General features: G+C 36.0%; 2 protein-coding genes across 8 annotated transcripts; both read right to left on the minus strand.

Moving 5' to 3' along the window:
• On the minus strand, window positions 1-5,559 carry LOC108227773 (uncharacterized). Of its 7 annotated transcripts, none has more exons than XM_017403104.2 (11): window positions 5,392-5,547; window positions 4,288-4,370; window positions 3,767-4,073; window positions 3,483-3,687; window positions 3,087-3,177; window positions 2,852-2,997; window positions 2,238-2,481; window positions 2,012-2,116; window positions 1,745-1,927; window positions 692-893; window positions 1-593 (listed from the first exon to the last, which is right to left on the minus strand). In XM_017403104.2, exons 3-11 carry the CDS (start codon window positions 3,984-3,986, stop codon window positions 85-87), a joined length of 1,905 nt encoding a protein of 634 aa, XP_017258593.1. In that variant the 5' UTR covers window positions 3,987-4,073; window positions 4,288-4,370; window positions 5,392-5,547; the 3' UTR covers window positions 1-84. The 7 variants fall into 7 exon arrangements, with proteins under 7 accessions (XP_017258593.1, XP_017258594.1, XP_017258596.1 ...); XM_017403105.2 differs by lacking the exon at window positions 5,392-5,547 and adding an exon at window positions 4,545-5,044; XM_017403107.2 differs by lacking the exon at window positions 4,288-4,370 and having other exon boundaries at window positions 5,392-5,559.
• Window positions 5,560-7,995: 2,436 nt separating this feature from the next.
• Window positions 7,996-12,586, minus strand: LOC108192870 (uncharacterized). The gene is made up of 9 exons (XM_017359377.2): window positions 12,085-12,586; window positions 11,799-12,003; window positions 11,204-11,294; window positions 10,966-11,111; window positions 10,618-10,861; window positions 10,425-10,529; window positions 9,151-9,333; window positions 8,850-9,051; window positions 7,996-8,621 (listed from the first exon to the last, which is right to left on the minus strand). The coding sequence occupies exons 1-9, from the start codon at window positions 12,344-12,346 to the stop codon at window positions 8,152-8,154; spliced, it is 1,908 nt and encodes a 635-aa protein (XP_017214866.1). The 5' UTR covers window positions 12,347-12,586; the 3' UTR covers window positions 7,996-8,151.
• Between the last annotated feature and the right edge of the window lie 1,093 nt (window positions 12,587-13,679).

The raw sequence follows: 13,679 nt of genomic DNA on the forward strand, positions 1-13,679 counted from the left end.
TTATTTGAAAATACTGCGACTACGTAGGAAATACAAAGTGAACATAGTTCATTTATCACACTGTTTCATATCATTTCTGCTACTCTAACTTGTCTGTTTCTGATAAGATACTGTCCGAATAGCCTCCGTTGTAAGGCCAAATCCAAATGGGAATAAAGGATTATAATTTTGATCTCCTGCATTCATTGGGAGTTGATCAACAGTCATAAACCAGGTATGTGGAAGCTTGCCCGTGAATTCATAGTCGCCAAACAAAACATCTGCCACACCTTGTCCTTCTGATCCAGGAAGCCAAGCAGCCACAAGGGCATCAATAGTAGACATATAAGGCTGAACAACTACTGGACGTCCAGTAACAAGGACAACAACACATTTTACATTGCCACAAACATTAGTAATAATGCTTGGACCAGGATCAGAAATTGTTAAATTCATGCTGTCTCCCTCTGTCTCTGCATAAGGGTGCTCCCCCACGACTACTATGGCATAAGAGAATTTGTTGGACTTGACAAAGCTGGCATCAGGGTTTTCTTGATACACAACTTCTGTCTCCACATCAACCGTTCTTTCAATAGCAGTTAAAATCGATGTACCTGTATATTAATATATAAAAAGTTGAAAGAAATTATCAGCTTTCCATAAAATGAATTACAACAAAGACTATATGGGAGGTAGAATTAATAAATCATACCAGCTGTGATGTTTCCGCTAACACCCTGCCATTCTACTGTCCAACCACCACACTGGTATCCAATATTGTCAGCATGAGTTCCTGTCACAAGTATTTTTGATGTCTTTTTAGGAAGTGGTAGCAAAATCTGCTTTTCTGAATTTCCATTCTTCAACAGCACAAGAGATTTTCTTACAGCCTCCCTTGCTAATTCTCTATGCTCCTATTCAACAAAAAACATAATGATGAATTAAGTTATTGGTGTAAATTATGGCAGATATAACTACACAAACTGCATTGCCATTTCAAAAACTAATATACAGGGGCGGACCGTAGTATGGGCTACGGTTGGCTTTAGCCCTGGCGCCCAATCAGATTCTAAGGAAATTACTGCTATTCTCATGTTCTTGGGCAAATGAAGCCCGGGTGAATGTACTTAACTCTCGCTAAGTTATGTTCAATCTAATTTTCCCTCATTTTCTTTCATATTTCTCTCTCAGAAATGATTATTACTGTTATTGTCTGGTATATAATTCATTCCTTGCGAGTAACTATTGTTTTAAGAGTTATTTCAATTAATTTTGTTCATTATTCATTTTTCAAGTCTTTTTTGAATAGTGTTTAAAATAATTGAATATCCAGCAATTCTTATAAAATTCTACGCAATTTTAATCATACCAAGTCCAGTAAGTTCATGTGATGTAGAATGAACAATGTTACCTGAGCATTTGTTTCTTTCTTTAAGGCTTTTAACATATACAATACTATACCATATGCACATGACTTCGAGTTCAGCGTTTTTTTTAAGCAGCTCGCCTTATTGTTAGTATACTTGAAAGTTTTAGCCCGTTTAATAATATAGTGAAAATTATAACCACCACTAACTGCTAATTCAAATCATACTAATCCTAAATAACTACCACAAACTCTGTCTTCTACTAAAAATGCTTAACTTCTAGCAACATATACATAGCACTTAAAAAACAATCAGTTGCAGCAGCTAAGATAGATCTTAACATAAGTTTTAAGATCTGGTAAAAATATAGTTCCCAAGTGAGAAGTTGGCAGACTAACCTTACATCCCAAGTATTTAGCCATGCTATAATCAGCCAATGGGTTCTCAAAAAGGCCCAACACAAACTTTACTCGTAAAATTCTTTCCACTGCATCATCAATCCTTGTCATGGGAATGAAGTCATTCTTCACTAGGAATGATAGACCATCAATGAATTCTGTATAGTTAAATGGTACCATCACCTAAAATGTACACACAAATCATGTTGACACTTCAGTGACAGATTACCATAACTGAGGATCAGAAAGTTATTAGTACAAACTGACCATGTCAATGCCAGCATTGATTGAAGCCTCAATGGAGTAAGTGTAATTTGCATGAGGGGGAGATGTCATCTTGTCAAGACCTTTTTCGTCTGATATGACAAATCCCTGGGGTGGTCGAATAATCAAAGGTTAAAACCATCTTAGAAGTTAGAACCATGCTTCAAACAAGTAACCAGAAAAAGGAAAGAAAAAGACTAATTAAATTATATACAAATACTGCATTTACCTTGAACTTTAAAGTGTTTTTCAGAAAACCCGTGAGAAGAGCATAGTTAGCATGCATTTTTACCCCATTCCAACTCGAAAAGGAGGCCATGACAGTTGCCACACCCTTGCTAACAGAATCATTGTAGGCTGGCATGTGGATTTTGAGCAACTCATCAAAGCTTACCAGAGTATTGCCCTCATTGGTGCCATTAATGGTTCCACCATCACCCACATAATGCTTGGCACATGCTGCAACTTTATCCCTACAAAAGATATGAATTGTGCTAACTAAATCCAGAGATGAAGATAGGTCCGGTGCAGATCAAAAGCTGCTTTATTTGAAATTTCAACTTAACAAATATTATCGCCGTATATTTCTCTTTTTATTGGCAAACAATTCGATTTTTATTTAGATACTTACCATAAAACGTATAAGTATAATGGACTGGTACACACCGACACACACACAAACACACTCTGTCATATTTTGTAGGTAACTATGTTGTCTGCTGATTAGAATAAACCAAATATACCTCGCATATCCTGCTCAAAGAGAAGGGTCTGGTCTGCTAAATCAACTTGAGTGAAAACTAAGAAAGTGCCAAGAGAAGAACAAAAAGAGCTAAATCTTACTTTCCAGAAACAAAGGGATACCCCTTACGAGAATCAGCAGAGATGTCTCCCTGTAGTCCTGGTATGGCCTCAGTCATCGCTCGAACTATTCTGGGATCTTCGCTAAAACTTTCATAACAGCGACCCCACCTTGGATCTCTACAAACCTGTTATATTATCAGCATTTATAAGAGATAAATATAATTGTGTAAAAGCTTCTGAGTTCTAGAATTTAAATTTTTCCACAATTATGTACCGCGATACAAGGTGCAAAGGCATAAGGTATCCCTGTAGCTCTCACTTCAAGAGCAGTAGCTGCAGCAATCTTTTTCACCAATTCAGGATCCCTGCTTAAGAGTAATACGTATCAGATTGCATCTCGAGATGTACAATAAAGATCGTTCATATGACCTTATTTCACACTATGTTCTCAAATTCCAGCAAGGACTAGACTAAAGATTTGAAAAACAGGTAACAGATGTAAATGACCAGAAGTGGTTAGTAGAATAAATCTTGGGTGAAAGTATAACACACTCAAACCTTTACTGCTAAACAAAGAACCAGAGACTATCCTTTTTTTAAAATTATTTTTCGCTATAAGGCAAGCTGTCAGTTCTAATATATTCATGGTTTCACAGACCAGGTCACTTGCCTGGTTGCTCCTAAACCAATGTTGTGTGGGAATATTGTTGCAGAGTAGGCATTGTTATGGCCGTGAACAGCATCGATTCCATAGATCATGGGTATGCCAAGGCGGGTTGATAATGCACCCATTTGAATTTTATTTACCATGTTTACCCAGTCCTCAGGAGATGCCTGTTTGTTTGGGACACTCCCTCCATCACTCAACACACTTCCTGTAAAGACCATAAGAACATATGTATTATGCAAATTATGATTACATGCATATTGGAGAATATTTGCAAAGAAGTTTACCAATAAAATAATTCTTTATGACCTCAACGGAAGCCATAGTTCTTTCGATCTGCGTCATTTGTCCTATCTTTTCCTCTAAGGTCATCTTTTTCATCAGGTCCTTTATTCGTATTTCTATCGGCTGGCTTGGATCCTTATACTTTATGTACTCTGATTGAGCCATGACAACCCAAAAACAAACAACAAGAGTCCCAATAAGATATACACGAGCTCGGTCCATTTTGTTTTGCTCAATGCGGCTCAAAGATGGAACATATATTTTTCACTGAAATTCGAAGCAGACCTTAATGCTAATTTCTAGCTGTTACTGCAGGCAACATATGAAAAAGCAGTCTGAATTAGAAAGAAACCTTGGAACAAAAATGTAAAGAAAAACCCATATAACAAGAAGCATAATTTTTCTAACAAAGCATATGGTATTAGCACTTAAGTACAACTATGCATATATTATGATCGAGCAAAAGGTAAAAGGATAAATATTCTAATATCAAAAAATAATTTGTCCAAGTTACGGGAAGTACTCTTGGCTTCTTGACTTGCTTTTTAAAAATAGAGCTCAAGTTAAGTAGTACACTGTAGAAGGCGCAATTTATAATGCAGAACCCTGGTAAAACATCAAAAGTGAGAGAACACGTCAAGGTTACAACCCAAGAAGATAAACATGAGAGAAATATGGCTAAATACATCAAGTTCCTTGTTATGTAAGTATAAAAGTATGCGGATTAGAACTGATATCATGTGAGTCAGCATAAAGAGATTGAATTTAGAGTTTTTTGACCTTTGGTTAATATGGGTTTGGTTCTTACTTGCATCAGGTTTTGTGATAAGTGTTAATTCCTTGAAATATCAAACTTCTTTGTTGTTTAAATGTAATCCAGAAAAAGAGACAGATTATGTCCCACAGGAAAGTCACCGTTGGAAAATATGTGACAAGCAAAAAACTATATGAGCAACTGAATCTCATTAAGTTAATCGATAATTCTTCCAATTAATCTATCCATAGAAGATAGGTCAGACATAAATTGCTTGTCAAACAGGAGTTCTTCCCAAGAGCAAAATCCTTGCAAAGATGTAGACAGTCATTGCCATTTTCTTTTCCCCAATTCACATGGACAGCAACATGATCTCACCACAAAAATTCAACAACAACTTAATGGCAATCTACTTTCAATACCCGCACATTACAAACCAAAGGTAACACATTGCAAACCAATTTGAACACGTTGCGAACCAATTCAAACAAATTTCCGAGTATACTAGTGGTTTCTAGATCCTAATATACAACATTTCAACTTATTTTGAAAGTCAAGCATGATTATATCAGGGGCCTTACCCATCCTCAATCTCCACTTAGACTAACTTGTTAAAGATCAAACTAAAACCATCAAACAAGAAATCACAGAAAGAAGGCATCATATTATACAAATAAAGCTCAACCAATTTCTATCCCATTCATCAATTACTATTATTTGGGTGTGAATAAATATTTATCCTTCCACCCACGAAAGTTAAAGAAAAGTAGTGCATTGCAGAAGAAATCAAGAAACTAGTAAAAATGCAGGACCCAGATGACAAAAAATGAAAATAAGCAATAAAGTCAAAAACTTAACAGAATCAGAGCATACCCAAAAGAAATAAACGAAGCTGTCAAGAACAATGTTTGATCTTGGAATAGATAGAGTGAGTCATATGTTCGACTTGACTGTTAGAATAAAACAGGATAATGCTAGATGATTTTGGGTGGGTTCAGTGTTTAAAGCAGGCTGTCGCTGTCAGCCTGTCACAAGCACAAAACTATAGGGTTGGTGTCTTGGTGGAGTCCTTGATTATAGTGTGAATGAGTGAGTTGCGTGTCTGAACTTTATATATGTGTAATGTGTCTTATCTAAATTAAGAAAAGGACGTGGCATTTACACCAAAGATTTACGTTTTGATTTTGTACAACCATGATACGCAATATTGAAAATTGGACGCGTCTGAACTGAAAAAGGCATGTACTGATTATTTTTCCATTTATATCTTTAACAACTGGCAACTACAGATACTCTAAACAATAATCTTTAACAAATGGCGATCACAGCTGCTCTAATAATAATTAGAGCATCTTCAATAATGTCTTAAAAAGATTTTCTATATATGTGATAAATAATTAAATTTCTTAAAATATAGAGATTCTAAATTGATTGACAATTTTAGGGCTGAGCAAAACCGAACCGAACCGTCCAAATTCGGTCCGGTTCGGTTTGGAATTTTTTAAAACTCCGGTTAGTTCGGTTTTCGGTTCTAACCGAACTTAAAGTTCGGTTCGGTTCGGTTTATGAAAAGCATAAGTTCGGTTTAACCGAAATAACCGAAGTTTTATATAAATTTAATATATTTTTAAATTATATTTATATTTATATATAATATGTTAACGTTAGTTACTTATCACAAGTTTGTTAGTTCCCCAAATCCCTAAACCTAACAGCCCGCCTTGCGCTTCCACTCCACATCCACTGTCTCCCATCTCCATTCTGCTACTTTGCTCACCGCACAAGCTTCACATCTGGTTTTGAACTCCGAATATTAGATTTCTAATTACTGATTTCTGTATTGTGTTTTTCTTGGCACCCCACACAATCTTGTTTCATGTCACCACTAGATGTTCAACTCTTTGTAAATTACTTGTTCTGCAGAGTTGTTATGGGCTTGCTTCTGTCGACTCTGATGCGTATGGCTACTGGGAAGTTTATGCAGAATTTCTTTTTTATTATATAAAGTTCGGTTTTTCCTTAACCGAACCGAAAAAAACGAAGTATTTTCGGTTCGGTTCGGTTCGGTTTGAAAGCAAAGTACGGTTCGGTTCGGTTTCTAAAAATCAGAAATTTCGGTTTTCGGTTATTTCGGTTCGGTTCGGTTTTCGACCGAACCGACCGTATGCTCAGCCCTAGACAACTTCAATAATAATGCTAATTTATGTTTCTTGTTATTATTATCATAGTGTTAAATTTAAATTTTTTTAACAAAAAAAATATATGAAAAAGTGCGCAAAAAGTGAGAGTTGAATATTTAATTAAAAAAACAAATGAGGAGTGTGTTAGAAATTACCTATATAAGAAATGAAAAAAATGATCATTAATGTTTAGGGTGGATGTGGACTTTGATGAATTTTTTTACATATTTCTCAAATTGTAATTTAGGACCGGTTTTTCTAGTGCGTGCCCATGGGCACATGCTAAGCACTAAAACCTATAAATTTAGAGAGTTTTGATTGGCTTACCCTCTCTAATAATTCTAATAACGGTTTTTCTATGGTGCCCAAGGGCACATGCTAAGCGCGGAAAATTTTGTGCTTGGATCATTTTGATTGGCTTCTATCTCATGATAATGGTGGACCTCCCTGCAAATACACCAACCACACCAATCAAAATCTCCCAAATACAAAAATTTCCGCGCTTAGAGCATCTCCAACCATCTAAAGCCCTTGGCTAAAAGATGAGTTGTCTTACTTAAAATAAAAAAATTTAGCCAACAGCTCCAAAAACTCAACTCCAACCATGCTTACCTGTTGTCTATAAATTTAGCTAACCTCCTATGGATGGCTAAATTTGTCGAACCTCTACAGGTCTGTAAGAAAATCTGTAGAAAAATTGTACATCATTTATTACCATATTGAACTGATATATTCTATTTTAACAATTTAAAATATTAATAACATACTATTTTTAAATTATAACCAACCAATATAGCCAGTACCATTGAAGTAAAGTGTCTTACAGGTTCAGCAAATTTTACATAATGTCTTACAGGTCCAATTTAGCCAACGATTATAGCCAACGCCGTTGGAGATGCTCTTAGCATGTGCCCATGGGCACACACTAGCCAAACCGTTCTAATAATGGTGGATCCCTGCAATTACAACAACCACATCAATCAAAACCCTCCAAATTGATGGATTTTTGTGCTTAGCATGTGCCCATGGGGCGCACTAGACAAACCCATTTATAGGACACATATAACTAGTTTGCTTGAGATACCGTTGGGCCTGGCCAAATTTTGACCGGATCATATTTGTCAAAATTTGGATCGGGTTTTGATTTTATTAGTTAAAATTTGCACAAAAATATATATATAGTGTTTTTGACAATGCAGGCTTATATGCCTTACAAATTAGTATCTGTTCTAATACTTTTCGGGTGAGCCAGAGTCGAACCCGGGTCTCCCGGGACAACAAAGGATAAACCCACCACTTGGGCTATCCAATCGTGCTAAAATATATATAGAGTTTGTTAAGGTCTTAAGGATCACAAGTCCATAAGTAACAAAACTATATAGGTAACAAAACTGATTCAACTTGTGAATTGTGTAGTATACAAATCCTAGGCAGGCTTGTTTAGTTAGAAAGGTTATGTTTTGAGCCCAAATCCAAAAGGAAATAATGGGTCATAATGCGCATCTCCCACACTCATTGGAAGTTGATCAACTGTCTTAAACCATGTAAAGGAAAGCTTGCCTGTGAAACCATAATCACCAAACAATACATCTGCAACGCCTTGTCCTTCTGTTCCTGGGAGCCAAGCAGCTATGAGGGCATCGATACTAGCAATATATGGTTGAATAACAACAGGACGGCCAGTGACAAGGACAACAACACATTTTATGTTTTCACAAACACTTGTGATTATGCTTGGACCAGGTTCAGGAATCGTCAGATTTTGACTGTCTCCGTTAGTTTCTGCGTATGGATGTTCTCCAACTACAACAATTGCATAAGAGAATTGGTTGGACTTCAGAAAGTCTGTATTAGGGTATTCTTGATACACAACTTCGGTTTCTGGATCAACTGTTTTCTTTATGGCGTTGAGGATTGAAGTACCTGTGTAAGGAATAAATGAACAAATAATTAATAGAATAGCACTTGAAATCGTAATAGGTACACTATAATTTAGAATACACCTCTTTTTAAATACATTATTCTTTAGATGCAGTATCAAGATTTGTGAAGAGTATTCTTTAGATACAGTATCAAGATTTGTGAAGAGTAGTCAGCGATTATCTAACATAAACACATATGATATGCAAGAGAGGATGAAAGTATATATACCAACGGTGGCATTGCCATCAGACCCCTGCCATTGAATAGTCCACCCGCCACACTGATATCCAATATTGTCCGCATGCTTACCTGCCACGAGTATTTTAGATGCCTTTCTAGGAAGCGGTAGCAATGACTTGTCTGCAGATTTTCCATTCTTTAGCAACACTAGAGATTTCCGTACAGCTTCCCTAGCCAATTCTCTGTGTTCCTGAGTTCCAAGCACCAAATTCCATGAGAATATGACAGAGTCTACAATGTCGTAAAATGTACTAGATAAGTACGGCAACTGATAAACTAAAAGACTGACCTTACACCCAATGTATTTTGCCATGCTAAAATCGGCCAAAGGTTTCTCGAATAGACCAACAGAGAATTTCACCCGCAAAATCCTTGTCACTGCATCATCAATACGGCTCATGGGAATATATTTATTTTTTACGAGGAAGGTAAGACCATCAATGAACTCTTTATAGTTGTATGGTACCATGACCTGCAATTTAACAATGCCCACAACAGTCATTCTAGAGTCCGAAATTTAGAAGTCTTCAGATATTTTTCCATCACAAACTTAATTATTTCTGGAAGGTCCGCAAAACACTAAGAACAATTTGGGTCCAAACTCTTCTTTTTTCCTCTGGCATGATCCTTGCCTTGGGGAAAACTGTTTTGCATTTCCTAGGAGACATCATCTCAATCTCTGAATCTCATAACTGGCATAAATATATTCTGTAGTTTAAGAAAATACTTAATGTCTGACACATAACGAACATGTCCTCTTGCTTTGGCTACAGAACGAGGTAGCTCCTATCTCTTTAAATAGACAGCTTGAAATGATGCAAATAATGTTAGATTGTCTAATATTTATGAAACAATTAGGAGGCGTGGTGTTCTTTCATCAGCTTGGGATTTCCTTAGGCAGACTCCATCTATTCCTATATGGTCTTTCTCTGCTTGGGTTGCAAGTAAAAATCATTTACTCACTCATGATAGAATGATCAGGTTCTGGTCAATTGTTGATCCCAGATATATCTTATATACTTTTATGTGACTCCCCAGTGGAAAATCATGATAATTTATTCTCTGAATGTCCATACGCTGCAAGTGTGATATGCTACTCTGTGATTCAAGCTTCCCTCTAATTGGCAACCAGATGTTTCACTAAGCAGGTATTGTTACGGTTGCAAAGCTATATCTTTCATGGCTGTGCACTTTATTTGGCAAGAACGGAATAAGCGCATACATTCAACTCCTGATATTCTCACACTCCCCGTTTTAATCAGTGTTTGGTTCAGACCACAAACAGCATGGTCAGAGAGAATGCTTAGCTGCAAATATTTCAATGGAAAGCTTCCTATGGACAGACCCCTTGCTAGTTCCAGATCTGTACTAATTCTAGTGTAGATTTTGTAATGATGTCTTGATTGTCTACTTTGGTTAGGCTTTACTAAAGCCGGAGCATGTTTAAACTCCTGTGATTTTTCTAGGAACTATCCTAGTCTAATGTTTTTATTTTGCTAGGCTTATAAAATATATTACTTGGCAAAATTAGAGGGAAAAAATTCCAGAATTTTAGGAACATACCATGTCAATGCCAGCACTAATTGCAGCCTCTATCGAATATGTGTAGTTTGCATGAAATGGATTGGTGATCCTGTCTAGACCTTTATAGTCAGAGATGACGAATCCCTGGAGTCATTGACCAAACAAATTTATGCCTGATATAGGACAATAATTATTTTTTAAGGTACTCTTATGAAAAAAAACGGGTTCTTACTTTAAAGCCCAGAGTGTTTTTGAGAAAACCATCAATCAGATCACGATTTGCATGCATCTTGACTCCATTCCAGCTTGTATAGGAGACCATGACCGTAGCCACACCCTTAGCAATGGCATCATAATAAGCTGGCATATGAATGTTAAGCAGTCCATTTCTGCTGATCACAGTGTTGTTCTCATCAAGTCCTTTGGTAGTTCCACCATCACCCACAAAGTGCTTCGCACATCCTGCAACTTTTTCCCTACACAAAAATGAATTCTATAGTTAATCAAAAGCGTCCTAGTTAAAGAAGATCAGTCTTCAGTAGATTCACAAATAAAACTAGGTTGCAAACGTATTGCTTACCTTCCTGAGATGAAAGGAAAACCCTTTTGAGATTTTGGAGGGATGTCTCCCTGTAATCCAGGTATAAATTCTGTCATTGCTTGAACGAGCTTGGGATCCTCACTATAACTTTCATAACAGCGGCCCCATCTTGGATCTCTACACACCTGTCCATATAACCATTCAATTAAACAATAAAAAATTAGGATCCCAGATTCATGTTATTACTATTATTTATGCACTTCATTGAATCTTTTACCGCGATACAAGGTGCAAAAGTATAAGGTATGCCCGTCGCTCTGATTTCAAGAGCAGTTGCTGCTCCAATCTTCTTGAGCAGTACAGGGTCTCTGCTCAAAAGTAAAGAAAACATGCTCCATTAAACTAATTTATCACACTGAGGAAAAATTGCCCCAAGTCAATGTCACACATTTACTCTTCTCAGAGTCCTTTTCCTTTCAGTGAATGTGATAAGTAGTAATTAAACTTAAAATGTAAAGCTAGGTGATCACTGCAAACTTAATATACTCGAGTTGTCCCTTAGGCCATGTTTGTTTCCTGGGATAAAGGATGAAATAGGATTATAATTAGTGTTAAACTCTTAACCTGAACAACATGCTAAACTATTGGGTTTAGTTGTAAGAAGCTATTGTGATATGTTAACACAAAACGAGTCTATTGATAATAAGATATATGTTCAAGCAGTTCAGGTTCAACGACGCAGAAATAAACATTAGCCAAGTATAGTTATAGAAGTGAAATCGATTTCCAGTCCTTAAGAAATAGCAAATTACCCTAATTCCCCCTAGGTTAGTGAATGACTGAATGATGATTACTGCATTGCAAAGACTTGCCTGGTAGCTCCTAAACCAACATTGTGCGGGAAGATTGTTGCTCCATAAACACTATTGTGGCCATGAACTGCATCAATCCCATAAATCATCGGAATCCCAAGTCGAGTAGCTAGCGAACCCTTTTGAATCTCATTGACCATGTTGACCCAGGCCTCAGGAGATGCCCTTGGAGCTGGAACACTCCCTCCTTCACTGAACACACTCCCTGTCAAGACCAGAACTTTAGACATCTACAATCCAAACACAAACACAACTGAATATCTAAAATAAAATAACCCAGACTCACCAATGAAGTGATTCTTCATGACATCAGTTGAAGCCACTTTTCTCTCAATCTGTGTCATCTGGCCAATTTTCTCAGCTAGGGTCATATGGGTGAGCAAGTCATTTATTCTAGCACTTAGTGGTTGGTTGGGATCTTTGTACTTGATGTAATAAGATTGCCAAATTACAAACCAGCTGAATACAATAAGAATCCAAATAACAAAGACTGAAGTCTTGGCCGTTTTGTGGGTCTTGAGATGGGAAAATGACATCATGTTACACATACTTGCAAACTAGTTGTCACACAGTGTACACAAGTAGAGTAGCTAGCAAATTATACTTGCAGAGTATAAGCAGATATGAATGGGGAAGCAACACAAAGGGGGGAAGTCAGGGACTTACTACAGTAACTAAGAGCCCGCAGAACAGAAAGACCGAGTCAGTTGAGTTTATGTTCGGACATAAGGAGGGAGGTAACATGGTGGGCACCACGTAGTGCGGCCAAGATGGAATAGCCTCGCCATAAAGAATTGAATTAAAGAGGTCTTTAAATGACCCATCGTAATTCAGTATTGTCAGTAATGTGATGTATTTAAAATTTTATGACCCGTTCCGTAGTATTTTTATTTTTTTTTTCACATCAGGATCTACATACTCGTAGATGAGTTGTATCATAGATACAATAAGCCGCATCAGGGAATACTTTCATTCAATAAAGATTATCATCTAACCGAAAGATACGCAAAGATATCTCCGGACGTTTAAATAATAAGACTTTAAAGTCTGATAAAAAAACCCGTAAAGTCTCTTTCCAAATTCCTGAAAATCAAAGCAAGCAAAAAGAAACATAAGAATAATAAATTAAGCAAAAAAATTAGACAGGGGAAACTAAACCCAATTATGACATATAATTCCTGACAAAAATTATAATAATATAACAATTTATTCAAAATAAGAATATTAGAATTTATAAAAATATGAAACAATTAGAAAAAGTTATAATGTCTAACCAAAGTAAGAACTTTGGTTAGACACACAATACTAAAAAAATTGTAATTCTAATCTTTTCAACAAAAATACATAAACAAAAAATTTAAGTTTTTTGTTAGGAAAGGAATGAAAAGAATTAATCCAACTCTTAATAAAAAAATTTATTAAAAAATAAATTATATTTAATTCCCAATCAACATAAGTTTATTTTTAATTATCCAATTAGTCAACAAAAGTTATCATTAGCATTACAATGTATTAGAATTAATAGAGTCTTATTATCAATCCAAGAACAAACTTATCCACACAATATTCATCTAGTACAATAATCGTGTCAACCCATAATGGTCCAAAAATATATGCCACCAATTATGGCCACCCAAAAAATGGTACAAATTCCTTGAACATAATCAAGACCTAAATAAAAGCCATCAGTTATGGCACCCAATAAATTCTAATTAATAATTAATAAATCAACAAATTTAATAAGTCATTTAAGACGAATAAATGCCCATAAAAACACTTTTCAAACACACCTCTATTCAAAAACATGAATAAAATCAATTAATTCCTAATATGTATGTGTAAATAAAAACGGCATTTACACAAATATTTAATTCCATCTAA

This window comes from Daucus carota, chromosome 6, assembly GCF_001625215.2.
Source record: "Daucus carota subsp. sativus chromosome 6, DH1 v3.0, whole genome shotgun sequence".
NCBI classification, from domain to species: domain Eukaryota; kingdom Viridiplantae; phylum Streptophyta; class Magnoliopsida; order Apiales; family Apiaceae; genus Daucus; species Daucus carota.